Source organism: Prinia subflava, chromosome 6 (genome assembly GCF_021018805.1).
Source record: "Prinia subflava isolate CZ2003 ecotype Zambia chromosome 6, Cam_Psub_1.2, whole genome shotgun sequence".
In the NCBI taxonomy this organism is placed as follows: Eukaryota; Metazoa; Chordata; class Aves; order Passeriformes; family Cisticolidae; genus Prinia; species Prinia subflava.
Genome location: NC_086252.1, coordinates 29707650 through 29726712, shown reverse-complemented (window position 1 = coordinate 29726712; position 19063 = coordinate 29707650). Strand labels below are relative to the sequence as shown.

Genomic DNA, 19063 nt, shown 5'->3' with positions numbered 1-19063 from the left:
GTGCTGAGCTGCACCACCCTCCCCTCGGACATTTGCACCCCTGAGGATGGGTATTTTCCTCCACCTCAGGTAATATGGCTTTTCACAGAACAAGAAAATAGCTGGATTTGATTGGAGCTGCAAATTAGTAATTGCTGCCCTTTGGCAAGTCCTCTGGACCAATTTTAGAGGAAAGTTTGAGAAAATAGCTCGATCAAGCAAGGGGGACCTGGGGACTGGAGGAGAACAAAGGCACTGCTGACCTAAGAATTGTGTAGGGGCTTTTCCCTGACCTCCTGGACTTCCTTTGGACTCTTTGGAGCAGGCCCTGGGAAGGCTTGGAAACACCTGATAGAAACTGCAGTTATGTAAGCAGCCCTAAATATTGTCCTGTTTGGATGCTTCTCTCCAATGTTAATTACTCGAGAGTAACTAAAAGTTCCCAGCTGCACTCCTGGGCTCTTTGTATTGCTTTCTGCAGCACTTTTTTTGAGTGTCCTTTCTAATAGGTGGCAGCAGAAATGAGCTGGCAGAGGTGTGTACCTGGAGCTGTGCTCTGGGTGCTGGGAGAGCAGGAGAGCATCTCCCCGTGGGTGCCCTGCTGCTGGGTGGCCAGGCCCAGGAGCACACCTGCACCCCACCAGCTTTTTGCTGAGTTCAGTTCACATCCGAGAGAAACTTTTCTCCAAGGCTGCCTGAAATGTGCAGCTCTGAAAGGCTCTGAAAGGCTGGGCGTTGTTTTGTGAGGGATTGTGATTTTTATTTGTCATGCTGGAGATGATTTAAATAGTCCCAGTCCTCCTTTTTTGGAAGTTCATCTGTTTACATGATGCGTTCCAAGAAATTTGTGTTTGCATCCATCTGATGTGCCGTCTCAGTTTCTTGGCCGGACCCTGCTGCTGGATGCTGGAATGCAAATCTCTCATTTTTCAAATAGCATTAGGACCTTGTAGTGAGAAAAATGCAGCTGGAAACTTCAGTCTTTGTCCCAGAGTCTTGTATCCAAGCTTGTCCTTGAGGGACCCCTGGAGATCACCCCTTGAGGATTTGTCAGGAGCCTCTCCCTCCTTGATGTCCCTCCTGTCCTCTGCCATGCTGGAGTTTCAGCAATAAGTGAAGTTTATTCAGCCCCACACTGGTTTTGGCTGAACAGCTGAAGGAGGGGCTGGCATGGCTGCAAGCATCTTCTCTGCATTATTTCATGTCGTATTAGTCCCTCAGCCCTGGAGCTGAAGAGGGGTGTCTCTATTGTTGTAGTGCAGAAATAAGCAGGAATCGACTGTTGAAAATCCAGTAAGTTTTGGGCATGTGACTTGTTCCCTTTGGCACTTTTGGGGAGGAAAAAAAAAGGCATTCTAACAAACAGGCTCTTTGCAAAAGGGTGCATTGTGTTCCCGGCTGTTCCTGAGTGCTGCCCTGCACAAGGCTGCTTTGTGCACCACGCACGGGGCTCAGAGCGAGGGCTGGAGCTCTGGGATGGGTGTTGGGAGACTCCTGGCCATCCTTTGGGAGTGGGCCACTGCCCTCACCTTGCTGCCTGTGCCTCACTGCCGGTGGTGGGCACAGACTGCATTTTCACCAGCTCCCGTGGAGTTTCTCCCGCCTCCCTTATTCTCCATGCAGGGGTTGTGTGGGGACGTGCGGTGTCTTGCCCAGGGAAGAGGGAGCCACCCAGCCTGTCTTCAGCTTCACATCTTTGCTTGGCCCTCTCTGGGTTGGTGGGTTTGTCCTGTGTCCCTCAGTGCCACCTCCTTGTCCTTTCTTCTGTCTTCTGCACAGCTCCTTTGAGACAATGCACGTGCATAAAATAACAGGGATGGCAATGGGCTGTCCCTGCAGCAAACCAAGGGCTTTGCCTTGCTCTCTTGTGGCCAGGGCTGGGAACAGGTGCTGCTGCTGTGGCTGGGCAGAAAACACAGGCTTAGATTTCTGTTTCAGAGCTCTGTGAGCAAATTCAAATCCTCATAGAATTTCCTTTTTTGGTTGATCCTTTTGAAAGGCTCAAGGCTCAGTGCAGGCTCCTTCCAAGTACAGCCATCACAAGGGACACCAGCTTCTCCTTGTCACCACCTAGCTGTTAGATACCAGCATGTCAAAACAGAGCCCCTGCTGTGGCATTGATGTATCCCCCTCCACTCCCCCCTCTTCACCCCCAGGATTTCGGCAGCACAAAGTCCATCACGTCCCGGTGCGACTTCCTGCAGAACCTGATAGCGAACGGCTGCGCCGGGGCCATCGAGAGCCCCAGCAGCAGCATCAGCGTGGTGCAGAACATCCCCCTGAGCAGCAAGGGCTCCGGCCAGAGCCACCTGGACGTCACCCAGATCACCCCTCAGAAGGTGGCCCTCAATCTTCGTCCTGGTGAGTCCCCAGCGGCTCCGTGGGGGGAGGGAGGAAGGGCAGCCAGGATGTGCCCAGGGCACGCTGTAGCTCATGGCCCTGTAGCCCCCTAAAGCAGGAGGCTGCTGACCCCTGCAGACCTCTGAGCTTTGGGAGTGCATCACAAACAGGTTTGGGGCTGGGGCACGTGGCCTCTGTGAGAGGACACTGCTGTTGGGCAAAGTCAGTCAAAGCCCGCCCACAACTGCTACCAATAATGGTCTTAACACCTGCATGTGCTTAAAAGCAACCAGCTCAGCTTAAAAATGGGATCACTGCATGGAAGGAGTTAAAATAACTCTGGTTCCTCCACTAAGCTGACAGGGCATGACTCTAAACTGAGACAGCTCCTTCTATAAATTGGAAACAAACCCACATATCTGTTTTCTGTCAGTATGCAAAAGAGCTGTGGGATCAAGGCAGAAGATGGAGATTTGAACTTGTGACTCAGGCCTTGGACTGTAGCCAGGTCCCTCTTTCATTCTCCTGAGCCATCACTTTTCTTCAATCTCTTCCTTTTAATTAAAAATTAGAAGGGGACAGCTCATCTGAGCCATGCGAGCATGCTTGTTATCAAAAGTTTTTCCATGGTGGGGGGAGGCTTTAATGTGGGTTTAGAATTCTTGCAAAAATTTGGCAGCTGACATTTCTGAAGAGGGGGAAAAAAAGCTCTTTATTGCAAAGATAAGCAAATATAAAAGCTTGATTCATTATAAGCGATTGGTGTGGGTTTCTAAGGCTTACAGTTTTGTGACAGCTCTCACGAGCATACAGAAAAGAGAAATATTGAAATTTTGCCCAAGAAAAACAGGAGTTTGAGCTGGTGCTTATGCTACCAGTGCTCGTCCAGAGCCTACCAGTTGCTGTAGGAGTTTTTGTTTTAGCTGTGTAAGTTAGAAGTTGTCATGTTTTTCAATTAACTTCCTCAGCTCTCATTGGTCAGACCCTCAAATCTAAAAAAATTGCTTCAAAGCCTTAAAATCAGATACCTGAGAGCAGTCAGCGTTGTACATACACTTGGATGGATGGCTTCTGCCACTGAATATTGTGTTAAAAGAGGGAGCAAAAGGGAGTTGTTATTACTGCTCTTTCTTGAGGCAATTCCTGACAGAAAGGGCTGGCTCAGCTTCCACATCTCACCTCCTGTATATCCACCTCCCCACACAGTGCCTGGTGCTCAGCAAATTCTGCTTTCCCAATCCCCTGGGACAGTGTTGCCCATGCAGTGTCCACTGCTCCAGTCAGTGGCAGGGTGTGGGGATCCATCTCTCCTGGGATCTGTGCTCTTGGAAACCCTGGGCTGCACAGGGCTGGTGTGCTGCTTCTGCCCATCCTTGCAGGGACCACACTCATTGCCATCCTCAGTTCCTTGTGATGGAGAAGCTCTCCAGGTCTGGGCTGAGCTACAGGAATCTCCCTGAGGACCCCTCAGCAATGCCCACGCTGGGCCAGTGAACTCCTCTCCCTGTGCTCCTCTTGCAGAGCATCAGAGTCATTGCAGGAGGAGGGACAAACCTAAATGTTTGTAACAGTATCTCCCATTTTTGTTCTCTTTTTGATGTTGGGCAGCACTTCACCTTCAGGCTGATGACTTCCTAAACTCTTGCATTAGCAGGCCCAGTTTAAATTATCCATTAATCCTTGAGCTTGGGAGAACAGGTTTCACCCTGTGAACCCAAGACCAAAAGGAGACAATGTTGATTTAATTTTGGGTATGAGGGGTGTACTATTTCAAAGACAAATTCATGTGGAGGTCTGTGGCAATGGTGATCTTTTATTCTTAGACCACTAAGCAGAAGCAGAAGGGAGTGGATTTTCAATTGTTTGCTGTTCCCACCCAGGCAGTTTGATCTCATCATCCTGTGGCAGAAGTCACATCCCCAAATCTGTGTCCTCAGCTAAACTCCAAAAGCCTTAAATTAATGTCCTTACAGGGTAGCTTTTGGATTGAGCATTTAGTTTTTGTAATATTGCTTTATAATCTTGAGTCCAGATATGAAGCAGTGTGTCCTAGTTAAATGAAATAGAAATAGTGTAAAAGGACTTAAAAAATGAGTAAATGCAGGCTGTGTTGCCCATCAAGCCATAAGCCTCACTGAGCAGGAATAAGCTGGATAAGCATGATTGTTCAGTTTATGTTCCTAAATTGACCAAAATCAAATTTTCCAGTTTCTGCACTGCCTCCGCATGATGGTATCCAAGAAAAATTTCTGAATTAAGCTTTGAGTTTAAAACTTTTCAGCAAAAGCCCTAAGGAGAGGATGGTGCCGACAGTACATGAGGAAGGAGGGGGCTGGATTATCCCTAGAAGTGTGAGACTAATACTGTCCATAGAGAATAATAAATTCTTTTGCACTTACATCTACATATATTAGCGATATTTTCTCTGACATAATTGGTTTGTGCAGTTAGGAATGAAAGAAGAACCAGCCACAGGATCCTATTGGTTTTGGTGCTTCTCCGGGACTAATAAATTTGTAACTATTAAGAGAAGCATGTTTGATCACAGCATCCCAAATACCCTTTCTGGCAGGAAGAACAGTGTTTTGGAAATGAAAATGTTGCAAAATGCAGAGGACACATCCCCTTTTCCAGTGGGAAAAATATGTAGGAGTGAAAAACATGGGCACGGGAAAGAATTTTCTTAGATTTAAACACATTTTTGCAGCACTGAATTAAAGTCAAGCTTGCAATCACAGTCCTTTACCTTGAAATCAGTCCTAACAGGTTTTGTGCTACATAAGTTATGTTCTTTTTTATTCTCCCACAAAATGCCTGCCAGGTACAATGTGAGGCTCACCTGGAGCACCTGCTGTGCTCCCCATCCCAGCCCTGTGTCAGGAAAGTCCTGCTCCCTCTGGACAAGAAAGCTGGGGAGAGTAGGCAGGAATATTTATTCAGGAATATATATTTAGGCATGAACTTCTTGCTTCCTGCAGCTGGGCACTATCTACATGTGCACGTTTGCGCCTCCTGCAGCCCTGCCTCTTCCAGGTGGGGTTTAGCAGATTGCAGGGAAGTGCTGAAAGAGAAGGAGGGGGTTGTTTGAGGAGTCTGGTGCAGCCTGACCCCAGGTGCCAGGCAGGGCTCTGCCAGCCAGGCTCTAGAGCCCCTTGTGCTGTGCATTGCCAGCATGGCAGTTTTGGGATGCTGCTGCTGGAAGTAAGTGGGAGCAGCTGTGCTGCTGTGCAGAAGAAGGAGAACAATAAAGCAGTAAGGGAAATGTTTTCACAATACTAAAAAATGTGAGTTCTATTTCTGGGGAGGAAGAGGGGAAGCCACAAATGTTTTGCAGAACCTGCCACTGCCCCAAGTTTGGCCTTGCCCATGAGGGGCTGGGAGAGGGCAGAACTGGGAGCTTGGTTTTGAAAGGATCCAATTCCCTGGGGCTGAGACCCCAGTGAACTGGAAAAGGGGCTAAGGTACAAGCTGGGAACATGGGATCTCCAAACCAGCCTGGCTTGTGAGGTTGGGGTTTGCAGTTTTATTTAGACCCCTCCCTTAGCAAAGTGAAAGGCAAACTTTTGCCACCTGCTGTCTGGCTCCATCAAGGTCCCTATGGTGTGAAGTTGAGTTCACTCTGAAGCCACTTCAGCTTTTTTGAGGTGCAGCTGTTGCCTGTGGTGGCCTTCCCTGGCACCCCTTCTGGAGGGCATCTCTAGTGAAACCAGTGTGGCAAAGGAGAAGGTCAGGGACAGGCTTTCCTCTGCCTCTCTTCACATCTGCACAGCCACTGACTCAGCCCTGTCAGCTCCTTCCCTTGTGTTCTTCACTTCAGGAAGTTTCACCTCTGCCTCAGTGTTTTCCTGGGGGACCCCAACAACTTTCTTTTTCACTTCCCTTTTGCACTGATTTCTCCAGCTCCGTTTTTGGGGGGAGCTCCTTTTCAAAGATGTTTCTTCTGTGTCTGCTTCACCTTGACTTCCTGCACAGCTCAGAGGACATTTTGCATTCACCTCATAATGGCTATTCTCTTCTGATCCTCTTCTTCTCCTGCTCCACTTCCTTCTCTCTTTTGTGCACAACTTCTCAGACTGCTGCTGGTTTGCTTTGAGAATGTAAGTGTGGGCAGAGTCCCTGTTTCAGTGCTCCATGTATTATCAATTTAAGGTTCACTTGGCTTTTCTTTCCTGTTTTCTAGGAAAACATCCCTGGACTGCACACAGGGCAACAGTGTTTTTCATGTGTCCCTCCCTTAGATGTTCTCTCAGATGAGATGGAAAGACCTTTCTGATATCTCCAAAGAGCTAAAGTAGAGATGTGCACTCCATGTCTTTTTCTTGCCAGCCAGTATATTACATAGCTTAAGAGGGCCCATAGTCAATGCCTGTTTTCCTGTTAGTCTCCTAAGGGGATGCATTTGGAAAAGCTTATTGCCCTCACACTCTTCTTTTGAAAAGTGATCTGTCTGCTCTGCAGGCAGAAATAAAAAGTGTGCGATCTGGATTTTAGTGTGTGCTGGGAGTTTCCTTTTCACCATGCCTGACCCTTGTGTGTGCACAGGTGACCGGACGTCGTTCCGCGTTCAGGTGCGCCAGGTGGAGGATTACCCCGTGGACCTCTACTACCTGATGGACCTCTCCCTGTCCATGAACGACGACCTGGACAACATCCACAACCTGGGCACCAAGCTGGCTGAAGAGATGAGAAAGCTCACCAGCAATTTCCGTCTGGGGTTCGGCTCCTTTGTGGACAAAAACATTTCTCCTTTCTCCTACACAGCACCAAGATACCAAAACAATCCCTGCATTGGGTAAGCGCTGGGTGCACCCTGAAAGGGCAAGGCCTGTGTTTGCACAGAGCCTGGCTGCAGTCTTTTTGTGTGTGTCTTTTTGCTTTAAATAATGAACCACACTTTAGCCCTGGCTTTTGGGAATGAGGGTTAGCCGTGGCTGTCACTGTGATGCTCGAGCAATTCAAAATAGGACAGCTTCGAATTTTGCTGTGGCTCTTGGGAGATCTCTGCATCTAGACATGGGAAACTGTTGTACCAGGGAGCCTGAAGCTATTTTTAAGTACCTGAAAAGGATGCAGACATAGCAGGCTTTTTTACAGCCTTTAAGGAAAAGGCGCCAGAGCCAGAAATTCCTGATTTCTGTCCTAGCTCTGAGTCATAGTTTGGCATTGAGTAAATCAATTACACTTTTTGGTCTGCATTTTACAGATAAGGAGACCAAGGCGATGTAAATCCTTCTCAACAAAAGTGTTTGGAGGAACTGAGATTTGTGACAGGCTTTAGTGCTGATTAATGAGTTTTTGTAGAGTGTTTTTAAGGTGGCAGACAAGTTTTTTCATCTTTATTGCTGTGGAAGGAAAGCAAACTGGCAGTTACAAAAGACACAAATGATGTGGTTTACTTTGTGGTGATATCAGAGCCTTCATTCCTTTATTTCCTTTTTTTTTTTTGCTTGTGTCTTTGCAAGAGTCTTTTTGTTTGCCTTTTAACCACCAGAGCTGGGATCAAGTCCATTGAATTGAGGATTATGCCAGAGTGAAATTGGGTGTAGGGAAGGGTGTCCAGGCTCAGATGGGTTTGGGTGTTGGAACTAAAGGATGGATACAACAGCAAGTGACCTCCTGGGAGAGTGTCACCACTGACACCTTTGTAGTCCCCATCTTCAGCTCATCCATCAGTGGGTGCTTCCTGGTCACTAAGGACAGTGAGGAGAGCCCTTTCATTTCAGCCATTTTTGGATACTTACACTGTAAGATCACCTCATGCATGGATGCCAAGCTCTGTGCATGCTCTGAGAGGCAGATAAAGACAGCTTGCATCAGCTGTGAGTGTCTAGGCCAGCTTTTGGCACTGACCAAGCATTGGCATCTCACTGCACATTGCTTGTTGACCAGACAAAAATTATCGGAATTCTCTTTTCACCAGTTCTGTCCAGAGTAGAAAGTCAAGTGGATTTTAACATTGAAAAATCTTGCTTTAATCATGATGCAAAAGCGACCACACTGAACCAGAAGGTGTCTCTGCCATAATGGCATTACACACTACACTCTTCATAGTGCTTCTCACAGAAATTTGGCATAGGATCCTCTGTCATCTCTGTCATACTTAGTCTCTGGCACCTGCCCTCAGGCTGGCGACAGGCTCCAGCTGGAGAAATCTTGGAGACTTTGTTTGGCTGGTGTGTGATTTAACTGGAGTGACATGGCTTTGGCCAAGTAAAACATGCAGGAGGAGATGGGTGCAAAAGGAGGAGAAGATGGAACTGGACAACTCAGCAACAAGGCATTCCTAAAGCTTCCAATGACCTTTTATCAAGAACATCCAGAGCTGTCACCTCAGCTTTTGCCACCGTGATCAGGCTACCTGTGTGTTCCTTTGGCTTTACCCAGGTGGTTGCTTTTCTTTCTGTGGATTACTTTAAGCCAGCTTGGTCTTGGGAAAACATTTAGGAAGGATTGCCCACGGCATCTCATCTGGTAGGTGGTCCCTTCCAGTTGCCATGGGTCTCCTCCTCACCCAAACCAGGGTCTGCTCCCTGCTCTCTGGTGGAATCTCCTTCCCCAGCCTGCCCTGTGCAGGGCTCTGGCTGCTGCCACAAGTCCCTGGTGCAGTGAGGTGTGTCGTCAGGCGTGGCTTTGTTTGCAGCTATTTCTGGTGTCAAAACAAACAGTTCAGCATCTAAGAAAAGCTGCAAGTAAACACGAGCTGCAATGGGAGCTTTTTGCCCCTGGTCCAGGCTCTCTCCTGCTCTTCCTTGTGGTGGTGACTGACTTGCAGGTCTGGGTGGGGTGCAGCCCTGTTTCCCTTGTCTCCTTCATCACCTCTGCTCCTGACTCAGCATCCTGATGGGCTAAGGGCAGCTTGCTGAGGCCCTGCAGTGCAGAGGTTTCAGACATGGCAAAGTCCTTGCCTTGCCCTGGGTGCCAGCACGATGCAAGTCTGGACATGGATCATGGATCAAAAGGAATGGCTCTAATTGCCAGCCAAGCCCAGGGCAATGAGATCTGGCCCATGGTTACGTGTGTGTGGCTGTGTGGATGGAAATCCCTGCTCTGGAGTCGCTTGTGAGGGATTTGAATTCTCAGTGATGGTGAATTTTAAATACTCCTTAGTGTAAAAAGCCTCTTGCAACTTACCCATAGTGGGTCATGTGTCAGCAGAGGCTTTTAATTGTACTCTGGGTTATATGTTTAAAGATAAGAGTGAATTAGTGCCTGGCCAACTCCTTTTTAAACACATTTCTTCTTAACCCTTCCCATCCCTCTGTTCTGCACACACTCACTGATTTCCCACACCACAGGCGCTTCTTTGCTGAGCTCTCCAGGTGAGCAACAAAACTGCCTTCTCATGGTTTTGTATGGAAAAAAAAGGTTTCTTGGTAGCCTGCCAAATCATTTCTCTGCCTTGGCGTGCCCATCCTAACTTTCTGCTCTGGTGGTGCCCTGGGAAGCAGAGATGGTGTTTGCTCACCAGTTTGCAGGGAGAGTGGGAGGAAGCTTGAGCTGGTGTTGGTTATTATTCCATCTCATCCTGGCCAATTGCCAGGTGCCTGGTGATGTGCAGTAGGTGTAGGGTGGCTTGTACTGGCAAGAAAACTGGATGACAGAGTGAAAATCCATACTGCAGAAGAGAGGAAAGGAATCTTGGCAGTGATGCTCCTGCCCTTTGATACCAGCCCACTGGCTCTGCAGGCGTGGGACACACAGCTCCTGGGCTGCTGGGGAAGGTGGATCTGCCAGAATACAGCCTCTCCATCACTGGGTTCCATCCTTGACTGCAGATTCCCTGTGTGAAAACCACTTGATGCGTGCTGGAACTGCAGAGCTGCATGGCCCAGGGTGGGCTGGTGCTCAGTGTCTCTGCTCACACCGTATGTGGAGGGAGATGTTCAGGTCCTGGTGGGATCTCTGCAAACTTCAGCTTCTGAAAGTCCCTGAGGGGAAACAAAACAATATGTGCTCTACTGTAGGGTTTTGTAGAAAAATAGCTGGAAATTGAAGTGTCCAAAATAGGAAGCATTGTGAAAGTATTCCAACCCTCTGAACAGAATTATGGAGACCAACCTGGGAGGGCTGGGATCTTCTGCAGTTCTTGGCTGTGGGTGTGTTTCCTCCCAGCTGACCACTCCTCTGCTCTTCCCACAGTTATAAGCTGTTCCCCAGCTGTGTCCCCTCCTTTGGCTTCCGCCACCTCCTGTCCCTGACGGATAAAGTTGACCGTTTCAACGAGGAGGTCCGGAAGCAGAAGGTTTCCCGCAACCGGGACGCTCCCGAGGGTGGCTTTGATGCCATTCTGCAGGCTGCTGTGTGCAAGGTGAGTTGCTCTGATTTCTGGAGGTTTCTTCTACTCTGTTCTTGAGAAAGCTTTGGTTTGCCATTTCTTGGGAATAACGACTAAATTTTTCTTGGAGAAACTGAAAAATGGTTTTAAAAGTAGAGGCTTTTGTTTTTATGGGCTTTTGTAGGTAAACAGGCAAAGGAAAAAAGGTTCTTTATTTTTCTAGTGTAAGGGGATAAAAAATTGAGCTTTTGCAAATGCAAATTTAGGGTGGAGATTTCACTACACAATTAGACCTTTGGTGCTGAGCACCTGGGACAGAATCCTTTAAGATTCACACACACTTGTGTGCAGCAGCACTGCACGTCAGCTCAGTGTGTTTTTCAAGGGTGTGTCAAACACGTCTGGCAGCAGTTGAGCCATGTTGAGGGTTGAAGCTGGTTCCTACTGCTCATACTTTCCCTGTTTGTGTGTGGGGGTTGATCTCACCTCTGGGTCCTAATAGGCTTCTTTCCCTCTTTGTCAGAAGAACTGGAGCAGAGTTCATTAGCTTGGTGCCATAGTTGCCATGCCCTTGGGGTTTTTGGAGAAACTTGCCTGAAGATCTTTCTGGAACAAGTAGTTGGGTTGCTCCATATCCCTCTGTCATGAATGAAAGTATTTGCCCCACTCTGACATGAGTCTTAGCTTCCCTGCTCACCAGGAGTGGTTCTATTTGCTATTTCCCCTGTTGCTGCAATTTGCTTTGTGTTTGCTTCAGCCTTGTGTAGTCCTTTTAGTTGGGCATGTTTTCTTCTGGGTCTGAATTATGGAGCTGGGAGATAGGAATGGTCTGTGGGAGCGATGGGATGCAGGCACATGGGCAACCAGACCTTTCCTTGCCAGGGCTGGCTTCACTGTGCTTCATGGTCTTGACAGGACTGAACCTGCCCCACTGAGGCATCTTCCCACGGATATTGTTGTTGGCATAGCTGCAGTGCTGCTCCCTATAATTGCCTGGATATAAAGTGCTTCTCAGTTTTGGAGAGGTGGCTCCCATGGTTAGAGCAGGGATGGCTCAGGATGGTGACTCAGTTGTGCCATTCACCATGTGGGTTTTGGCACTCCCTTCCACAATGTTATTTCCAAAACAGGCAAATATTTCCCTATGGTGCAGCAGTAGTGCAGTGTGTATTGCAAGGGCTCATTTCTGAAGTGTTGGTGGAAGGCAGGAGACCTGCAAGATATTTCCTCTATATTTGTCCCAGTCTCAGACTGTTGTTAAGGACCAAAATGTTTACCTGTCCTTGAATGCACAGCCTGGTCCCATCTAAATTTAGAAGAATAATTTAAATGCTGGTACCACCTAAATTCAGGAACGAGCACCCTCTAGGAAGGGTGAGCAAAGGTGAGCATGTGCACATGCATGACTCTTGGCATGATATGGCAGGTGATGACAGTGAATTTCTGCAGCCACAGCAGTTAATTAATTACTGGAGCTTGGGTGTGGGAAAGGAAGTCCACAGGGCTGGTGTGCAAGGCAGGAGAACCTGCTGTGCCGTGACTCCTGCACTGCCAGTCCCTTGCTCTGGACAGGGGAGCTGCCTCTCATCACAGCCATGAACAGCAAAGACTCTGTCTGTCCAGAGTTAAAGAAGGCAAAGTTTCAGGGCAGCTGATGGACACTAGGATGTTTGGTCCCATAGTCAAAATGGGAACCTATTGCTTAATTTCCCCTGTGGTCCCTAAGCGGTGGCCCAGACTGGTGAGCGGCTGTGGGTTGTGGTGAGGCTCAATGCCCTGAGATGGGTGGGGCTTGCAGACGTCTGGGGTGCTAGTGGAGTGCAGCTTGCTGGTGAGGATGTTCTTGGCATGGAAACTTTCACCCTGCAGTGACTAATGGAGTATCATGGGGATGAAAACCCAAGAAACAGGCAGTAGTTTCTGTGAACTCAGGAACTATTCCACCCCCTCAGCCCCCCATGCATGAAGAGCCACATACGGGTACCTTGGTGACTTCTGGGGTGAGTCTGCTCATCACTGCTGTGGCACCCCATTGCATCTCACTGGCACGCTCCAGCTTTTTCCAGGGTAGTTATCACCTTAGCAAGTGCCTGCCTTGGGGACATGCAGCGTGGTGCCCATGAGGGACTTTGTGCTCAGCCTCAAGGGGAGAGCTGGTCACAGCATAGCACAGCCTCACTGTCTCCAAGCCATGGTGTCTAAACAGGGTCTTCTCCTCCCCTTCTGAGGTGTCAGAAACAATGCCTCCTGTATTGACTAGATGTTTTTACACTGTAATGCATAGCAAGCATTTCTTCTCCATGAGCTGCCTAAGGGCTCTGTAGCACTCGAGTCATTTTTTGGCCTGATTTTCAACTCAGGGAATGGGGAAAGTTTGTACAGCTAATGGAGACTAAGGAGCAGGCCCAGGGTTTGGCTCCTTTCTGAAAGATGAAGATATGGTAAATGTTATTCTCGAGGCCATGAAAGAGCCAGAGACAATAAGCCTTTATTCTGATGCTAAAATAGTATGCCAGGAATATTAATCAGCCTTCCATAATTACATTTTCCATTCGCAGTATTTTGGTTTTTTGCTGCTCTCTAAGTAAAAGCCTCATATGGCTCAGTGGTATGTGTAAGTTCCAGATCTTATATGCTTAATTCAGCAAGGAGATAATGCTAGATTGGAAAATAAAGCATCTTTTGGAATGGTTTTGATTGGTGCTTGCTAGACACTGGTATGTGGAGATATCCAGGGCATCTGGGAGACACTGAGGTGCCTTTCAGAGCAATACCAAGTGAAGGAGGTTTTGGCTTTTGATCCCTAAGGCATACTTGCCTTGCACCTGTATCTGTTTCTTGCTTCCAAGAAGGTCTGCACCTGAGAAACTGGTGAGGTTTTAGACAAATTGATGAATTCTCGGGGGGGTCTCCTGGCAACTGTGTCTTGGCAATTGAATGGCTTTTATTCAGTGCCCAAAGTATAAATGTAAGTATTTATTCAGGCATGGAAATACAGGCTTTGCAGCTTTTTCAATAGTATTTGGAGAGCTGTGCTGAGGCAGCTGTGGCAGTTTTGCCAGTCACTATTAGCTGGATGGAGTAAGAAGTTGGTTTTTTGGGGTACAGAAGGCAGCTGCAGCTGGTCATAGGAGTAGGGGCAGGATCCATAGCACCCCCAGCCCTGTGGAAACATGCTACTCTGCTTTGGGTCTAGTCCCACCCCTGCTTTAAAAATCCTTCTTATCCCATAAGGATCAAAAACCAGATGAGGGGGTAGGCATCAGTGCAGGGCTTTTTGTTCAGCAATCCCAGTCCAATAAAAATAAATTAAATTCTCCTTGGTTATTTTCTTTAAGCAAAGCAGAGTGCTGCTCTGGGTTTCTCAATGGAAACTGCATGCTGAAGAGCTGTATTTTCCAGTGCCTGGAAGCTGCTGGCAGAGGCAGTGTGAGATGCTCCATGGCATGCCAGCATCCTTGGGGGGCTTTTTCTCATAGGTGTACAGCTTTTTTTTCTGTGTGTGGGGGATCAGCGCTGGCTCAGCCAGCCCATCCAAGGCACTCTGCTCTGATGCTCTGAGGCATCACATAATTTTGGTGCCTGGATATTGGCACTGAGACTGTGGGTGCTCACTGATTTTTGGGAGTGAGTTCGTGAACTGAGCAGCCACAGCAGTTTTGATATTGTTTATGTGGGAAATTGTGGCAGAGTCATGGAGAGTTTGTCTGCAAAGGAATGCTTGACCCATGATTTAAAGGTGGGCTTAGCAGGCAGGTGACCAGCACCAGCACCCCTGAAGTGACTTTGTAACTGCTGCTTGAATGCAGCTCCTTTTCTTTGTGTGCAGCACATTTCTAAGGAAATGAAACTCAGATTAATCCTTCTAATCTCTTTGGGAGTTTCTTGGCCTTAATCATTTAAAAAGAAATCAGCTTTGGATTCTCAAAGAAAAGTGAATTGGATGGGCTTCTGTCTGGTTGCTGAGTAGACTGAAAACTGCCTCTTGCATTATTAGAGCTGTAATCACTTTTGGGTTGAGTTCTTAAGAAGTTACAATTTTGGCATGAAGTTTTAGCCTTTTGTCCAGTGGGGTAACTTCAGTGGAATGGATCCTGCTTCCCAGAGCAAAAAAAATCCTCACTGCTTCCTGAGCTGGACTGTAACGTGCCGGTGCATGGTAAAGGATGTGTGTTGCCAAAAATTTCTTCCTATGGCCTTATATGCATTGTGGGGGTCTTTAAAACGTCAATAAAGAAAATAAACCTTCTGTAATTGGGAGGAAAAAGGAGTCTACTCTGGAATAGTGTCCCTGAAGGAAGAGTTATATTTATCGGAAAGATCAGCAGGCTTTGGGCTATGACTCACATTTGGAGGTGAAAATTGTGCTGGCACATGTGATTCTGCGCCCTTCTGCCTTCTCTGCCCTGCCCACACCAGTGCTTTCCACAGGAAGGGCCAGCACCTTCCTGTAAACAGGGCAGAGTTTGAGTTTTGCTAAATGAGCTGAGCAGTAACTCTGGAGGAGTTGGGTATCTCCATCTGCACGGTGTTCCCACCAGTGACCTTCTACCAGCCTTTCCCGTGTGCCTTCCCAAAGGATTTGTGTGGTGGTGCTCTGAGGCAGGGTCTGGCGGGAGGGGGATGCTGGAAGGGTGTGGGCAGGGAAGGTGTGGGGCTGTGTCTCTGCTGGCAGTGTCAGTGTGGCCATCCCAAGGGGAAGCCCTGGGTGATGGGACTTTCTGCCTTCAGTCTGTGCCATGGCAGGATCTCCCTGCTGTGGTCAGCAGCAAGACCCCTGTCCACACACCTTGGGAGTGACCTGGCAGAAGGAGCAGACACTGAGCAGAGGGGGATTTGCTGCAGCGCTGTGGCTTGCAAACATTTCCTTCGGGCACCTGTTTCCTTCCACTTCCATTGCAACAAAGCACTCCAGTGTGCTGTTAAAGGCACAGATCTGCTTCTCGGGCTGATGAAAAATTGGAAACCTGGGGAAGCTCCATGGCAGGGAAATGTTTGTGATCTAGATCTTATCCCTTTACTTGAAAAAAAATCTGTCCTTGCATCTCTCTTCATGCAAAGACAATGATAATGTCTGGTCCTTGCACAGAGGGACTAAGGAGGGGCGAGAGGACACTTCATGTGCTGTGCCTGGCACCTCAGTGCTTTCGTAGGGACCACTACAGCATGTCTTGACATTACCATGTTTTTAAATAGGCAGAGGTTTCTCAGAACAGCACTGTGCAGAGTGGTTGTGTGGGATTAGTGCCAGCAGCAATGCCAAAGGTCCCTGCTCTGGGCTGGCTGTGTGTACCCCTGCCCTCCTGGGCTGTGGTGCAGGGGGTTGGAGCTGTGTGGGGCACCTGTAGAGCTGTACAATGAAATAGCAGAGGCACCATGGCCTCCAGGAGATGTGTGCAGAAGGGGATCAGGGCAGAGTGCCTGGGCATAAATGTGGGTGCACCAAAGCCAATCCCTCAGGCAGGGACCTCACTTTGTCCATCACAGCTCAGGAACAGCCTTTATGAGCGGGCAGTAACGAAAATGCTGAGCGGGGATATTGCAGCTCTTGCTGTTGCATTGGCGGCTCCACAGAGCTGAGGAAACAAGGTCAGATTAAATGAGTGTGGAGGAATTTGGCAGGTCTCCTTTGGCTATAAAACCTGCTGAAATTCTCACTCTTGGATCTGGGTAGAGAAGGTCTGGTGGGCAGTCCTCATACCTCCTCATGCCTTTTAAATTAAGTGTGTTGGAAGGAGATGCTGGGAAATGCTGGATGGGCTCCTGACATTTTGTTTTCGTACCAGGGATGGGTGGGCAGGACCATGGTACTCTCCTAATTAATGCTAATGGGCCTGCTGCTGGCCAGGCACGTGGCTGGGACCACGTGCAGGGTGAGGGGTGATGTGTGGGCTTGGCAGGGGCAGGCTGCTGTCTCACAGGGTCTGCTCTGCCCCAGGAGAAGATCGGCTGGCGCAAGGAGGCCTCTCACCTGCTGGTGTTCACCACGGACGACGTGCCCCACATAGCCCTGGACGGGAAGCTGGGGGGGCTGGTGCAGCCCCACGATGGCCAGTGCCACCTGAACGAAGCCAACGAGTACAGCGCGTCCAGCCAGCTGGTGAGCAGGGCACAGGGCCAGCCTTGGAGACCTGGAGGGCTGCTGGACCTCTCTGGAGACCAGCCAACCCCTACTCCAGCAGCTTTTGGCAAATGCAGTGCCTGGTTTAACCCAGCTTCTGCAATTTGCTATTAAAATTTGCTCTTCCCTTGGGCATCCCCCCATAGTGAATGCTTCTGTGATGTTCAAAAACAAGCTGGTGAATTAGTGAGTTCTTTCAAAGCTCATTGCAGGGGATGGAAAAGTAACTTGGTGTCCTGAAGAGCATTACATTTTGCCTGCAATGTGTAGAGAAAACACAGAATATGTTATTTCTTTTCTAAAATATGTCTGAGGAGAGTGGAGTCTGAGGACTCTTTCTGAGGAGGTGTATCTCCCTTGATGTGGCTGCACTAGTAAGTACAACAGAATACGGCTTTTATTCACAGCCTTTGAGCACAACACTAACATGAGTCTTACTAATGAACAGGCAAACTAGCCCTTTTTAAAAAATGAACTCAATGGAGGAAACTTCTGGGATGAATGAGTGCTCGCCTGCCACTTCATTATCCCATCCCTCTGCAGAATGGTGCTTTCTTCAGCTGATCACATACACTAATTACGATTTTTGTTCCTGAATGTCACCCTGTGAGGGGAGGGGAATCTGGGTGGCTGTGTTAAGGTCAGAAGCTGGGCTCTACAGTGGAACCCCCTGTGCAGTCCTACCAAGTGGATGTGTATGTAAGGGAACACAGTCCCTGGACTGCCTCCCTCATGTGGAGTTAATGCTGGGGAGCTGGCATGGGGATGCTGCCTTGGTGTTTCCATGTTTGAATCTCAGAGGCTCTCAATCAGCCCTCCAGTCTTCAAGTAAATGAGACGTTTTTTTCCAAGGACAGCACTTCAAAAGCAGGCAGGAGTTTCAAACTTAAGCTGGTCTCCTGAAACTGAGCCCTGGTTCTTTATTTTGTTGCTAGAACAGTGTCTCTCCCTGCCATCCTCTCTGCCTGGGAAATCTGCAGAATTAAAGAGCTTACTGTAATCTCTTAATGGTCCCAGTATGCAGAAAGAACAGGCAATGGATATTTCTGCTTTGGGAGAAAAAAATTGATACATTTCCACTTTCTGCAGTTCTAGAACTCCCTGCCTTGAGGTAGCAGCCATTTAGCACATGTGCATCTGCAAAATAGAAAGGGGAAAGAAATAAACCCAGTGTTTTGGGTATTGCTGTGGCTAGTGGTGTTGTCAGTCATGCATTCTAGTGAGGAGTGCAGTAGAAATATTTAACAGATTTCTACTATTTCAGTTGGGATTGTGCTGGTACATCAGGGACTTCATCCCACAACAAAACACGCCATGTGTCTGGAATGAATTTTGCTGTTGGAAAGAGAAGAGCAATGAAATTAGTCTTTGTTTCTGTGTTACCCACCAGTCTTTCTGCTCCCTTTACCCCCCCTAGGATTATCCTTCCCTGGCACTTCTTGGGGAGAAACTTGCCGAAAACAACATCCACCTGATTTTCGCTGTCACAAAAAGTCATTACATCCTTTACAAGGTGAGTGCTGCCGAGTTGCCTGGGCTGGGGGGAGACTGAAATGCCTCTTGAGGCCCTGGGGAGTGGAGGCAGCTGCAAACTGTGTGTGTGTGCAGTGGTAAACACGTGTGTGCAGTGGTAAACACGTGTGTGCAGTGGTAATGGTGCACGCATGTGCCCGCTGCAGGTAGGCAAGGCTCAGCCCTGCTAGGCCTTTCAGCAGAAAGCACTAAAGCTCCTTAGAGCAAACAGATATATGTGTATGTGTTAGTGAGCATGTGAAGAGCTAAAATAGGCTGCATGTTAATCTGGATGTTCGGACGGCTGCCAGCGTGCAGCGTGCCAGAGAGCAGAGACCTGCCCGGCCCACTCTGCAGTGACTTAATCCCATTACCTAATCGTGCACAGCCTTTCTGCCCAGCTGTGTTTTTCCATCACCGAGTCCAGGGCCCTGATGTGCCACACACAATTTGAACCCTCCTGCCATTCCTGCTCTCCCCTGCAAAAGGGAAGCTGACCCAAGGCGCAAAGACCAGCCTGTGTCCAGAGCTGCCCTGCAGGGTTTTGCTGCTCCTGAGGATGCAGGGGGGATGTTTCAGGCAGGGCTGCTTTTGGAAACCTCTGCGGGGGCCCTGGAGGCTCCAGCAGGAACAACAAGCAGCCGTGTTGCTACGGTGGGGACGCTGCTGCTCGCCCATGGGGAGTGGGAGGGCTGAGCTGGCCCTCCACCCCTCTCTGGGGATGCTCAGGGGTGTGAGGGGGGTCGGGACAGCCGCCCCTCCCTCCCTGCTTTCCCCAGGGCACAGCGCCTGGGTTTGGCCCCTCCAGCAGCAAAGCCAGGTATGTTTGTTCCCGT

At 48.7% G+C, this 19063-nt stretch overlaps 1 protein-coding gene across 1 annotated transcript in view; it reads left to right on the top strand.

The window, feature by feature from the left end:
• Positions 1 to 19063, top strand: part of ITGB5 (integrin subunit beta 5) — a 58384-nt gene that overhangs the window by 8938 nt on the left and 30383 nt on the right. The window contains exons 3-7 of the mRNA XM_063400881.1: positions 2136 to 2340; positions 6862 to 7111; positions 10459 to 10627; positions 16533 to 16694; positions 18133 to 18228. Of these exons, the coding sequence (XP_063256951.1) occupies positions 2136 to 2340; positions 6862 to 7111; positions 10459 to 10627; positions 16533 to 16694; positions 18133 to 18228 (882 nt within the window). The remainder of the gene's footprint in view (positions 1 to 2135; positions 2341 to 6861; positions 7112 to 10458; positions 10628 to 16532; positions 16695 to 18132; positions 18229 to 19063) is intronic.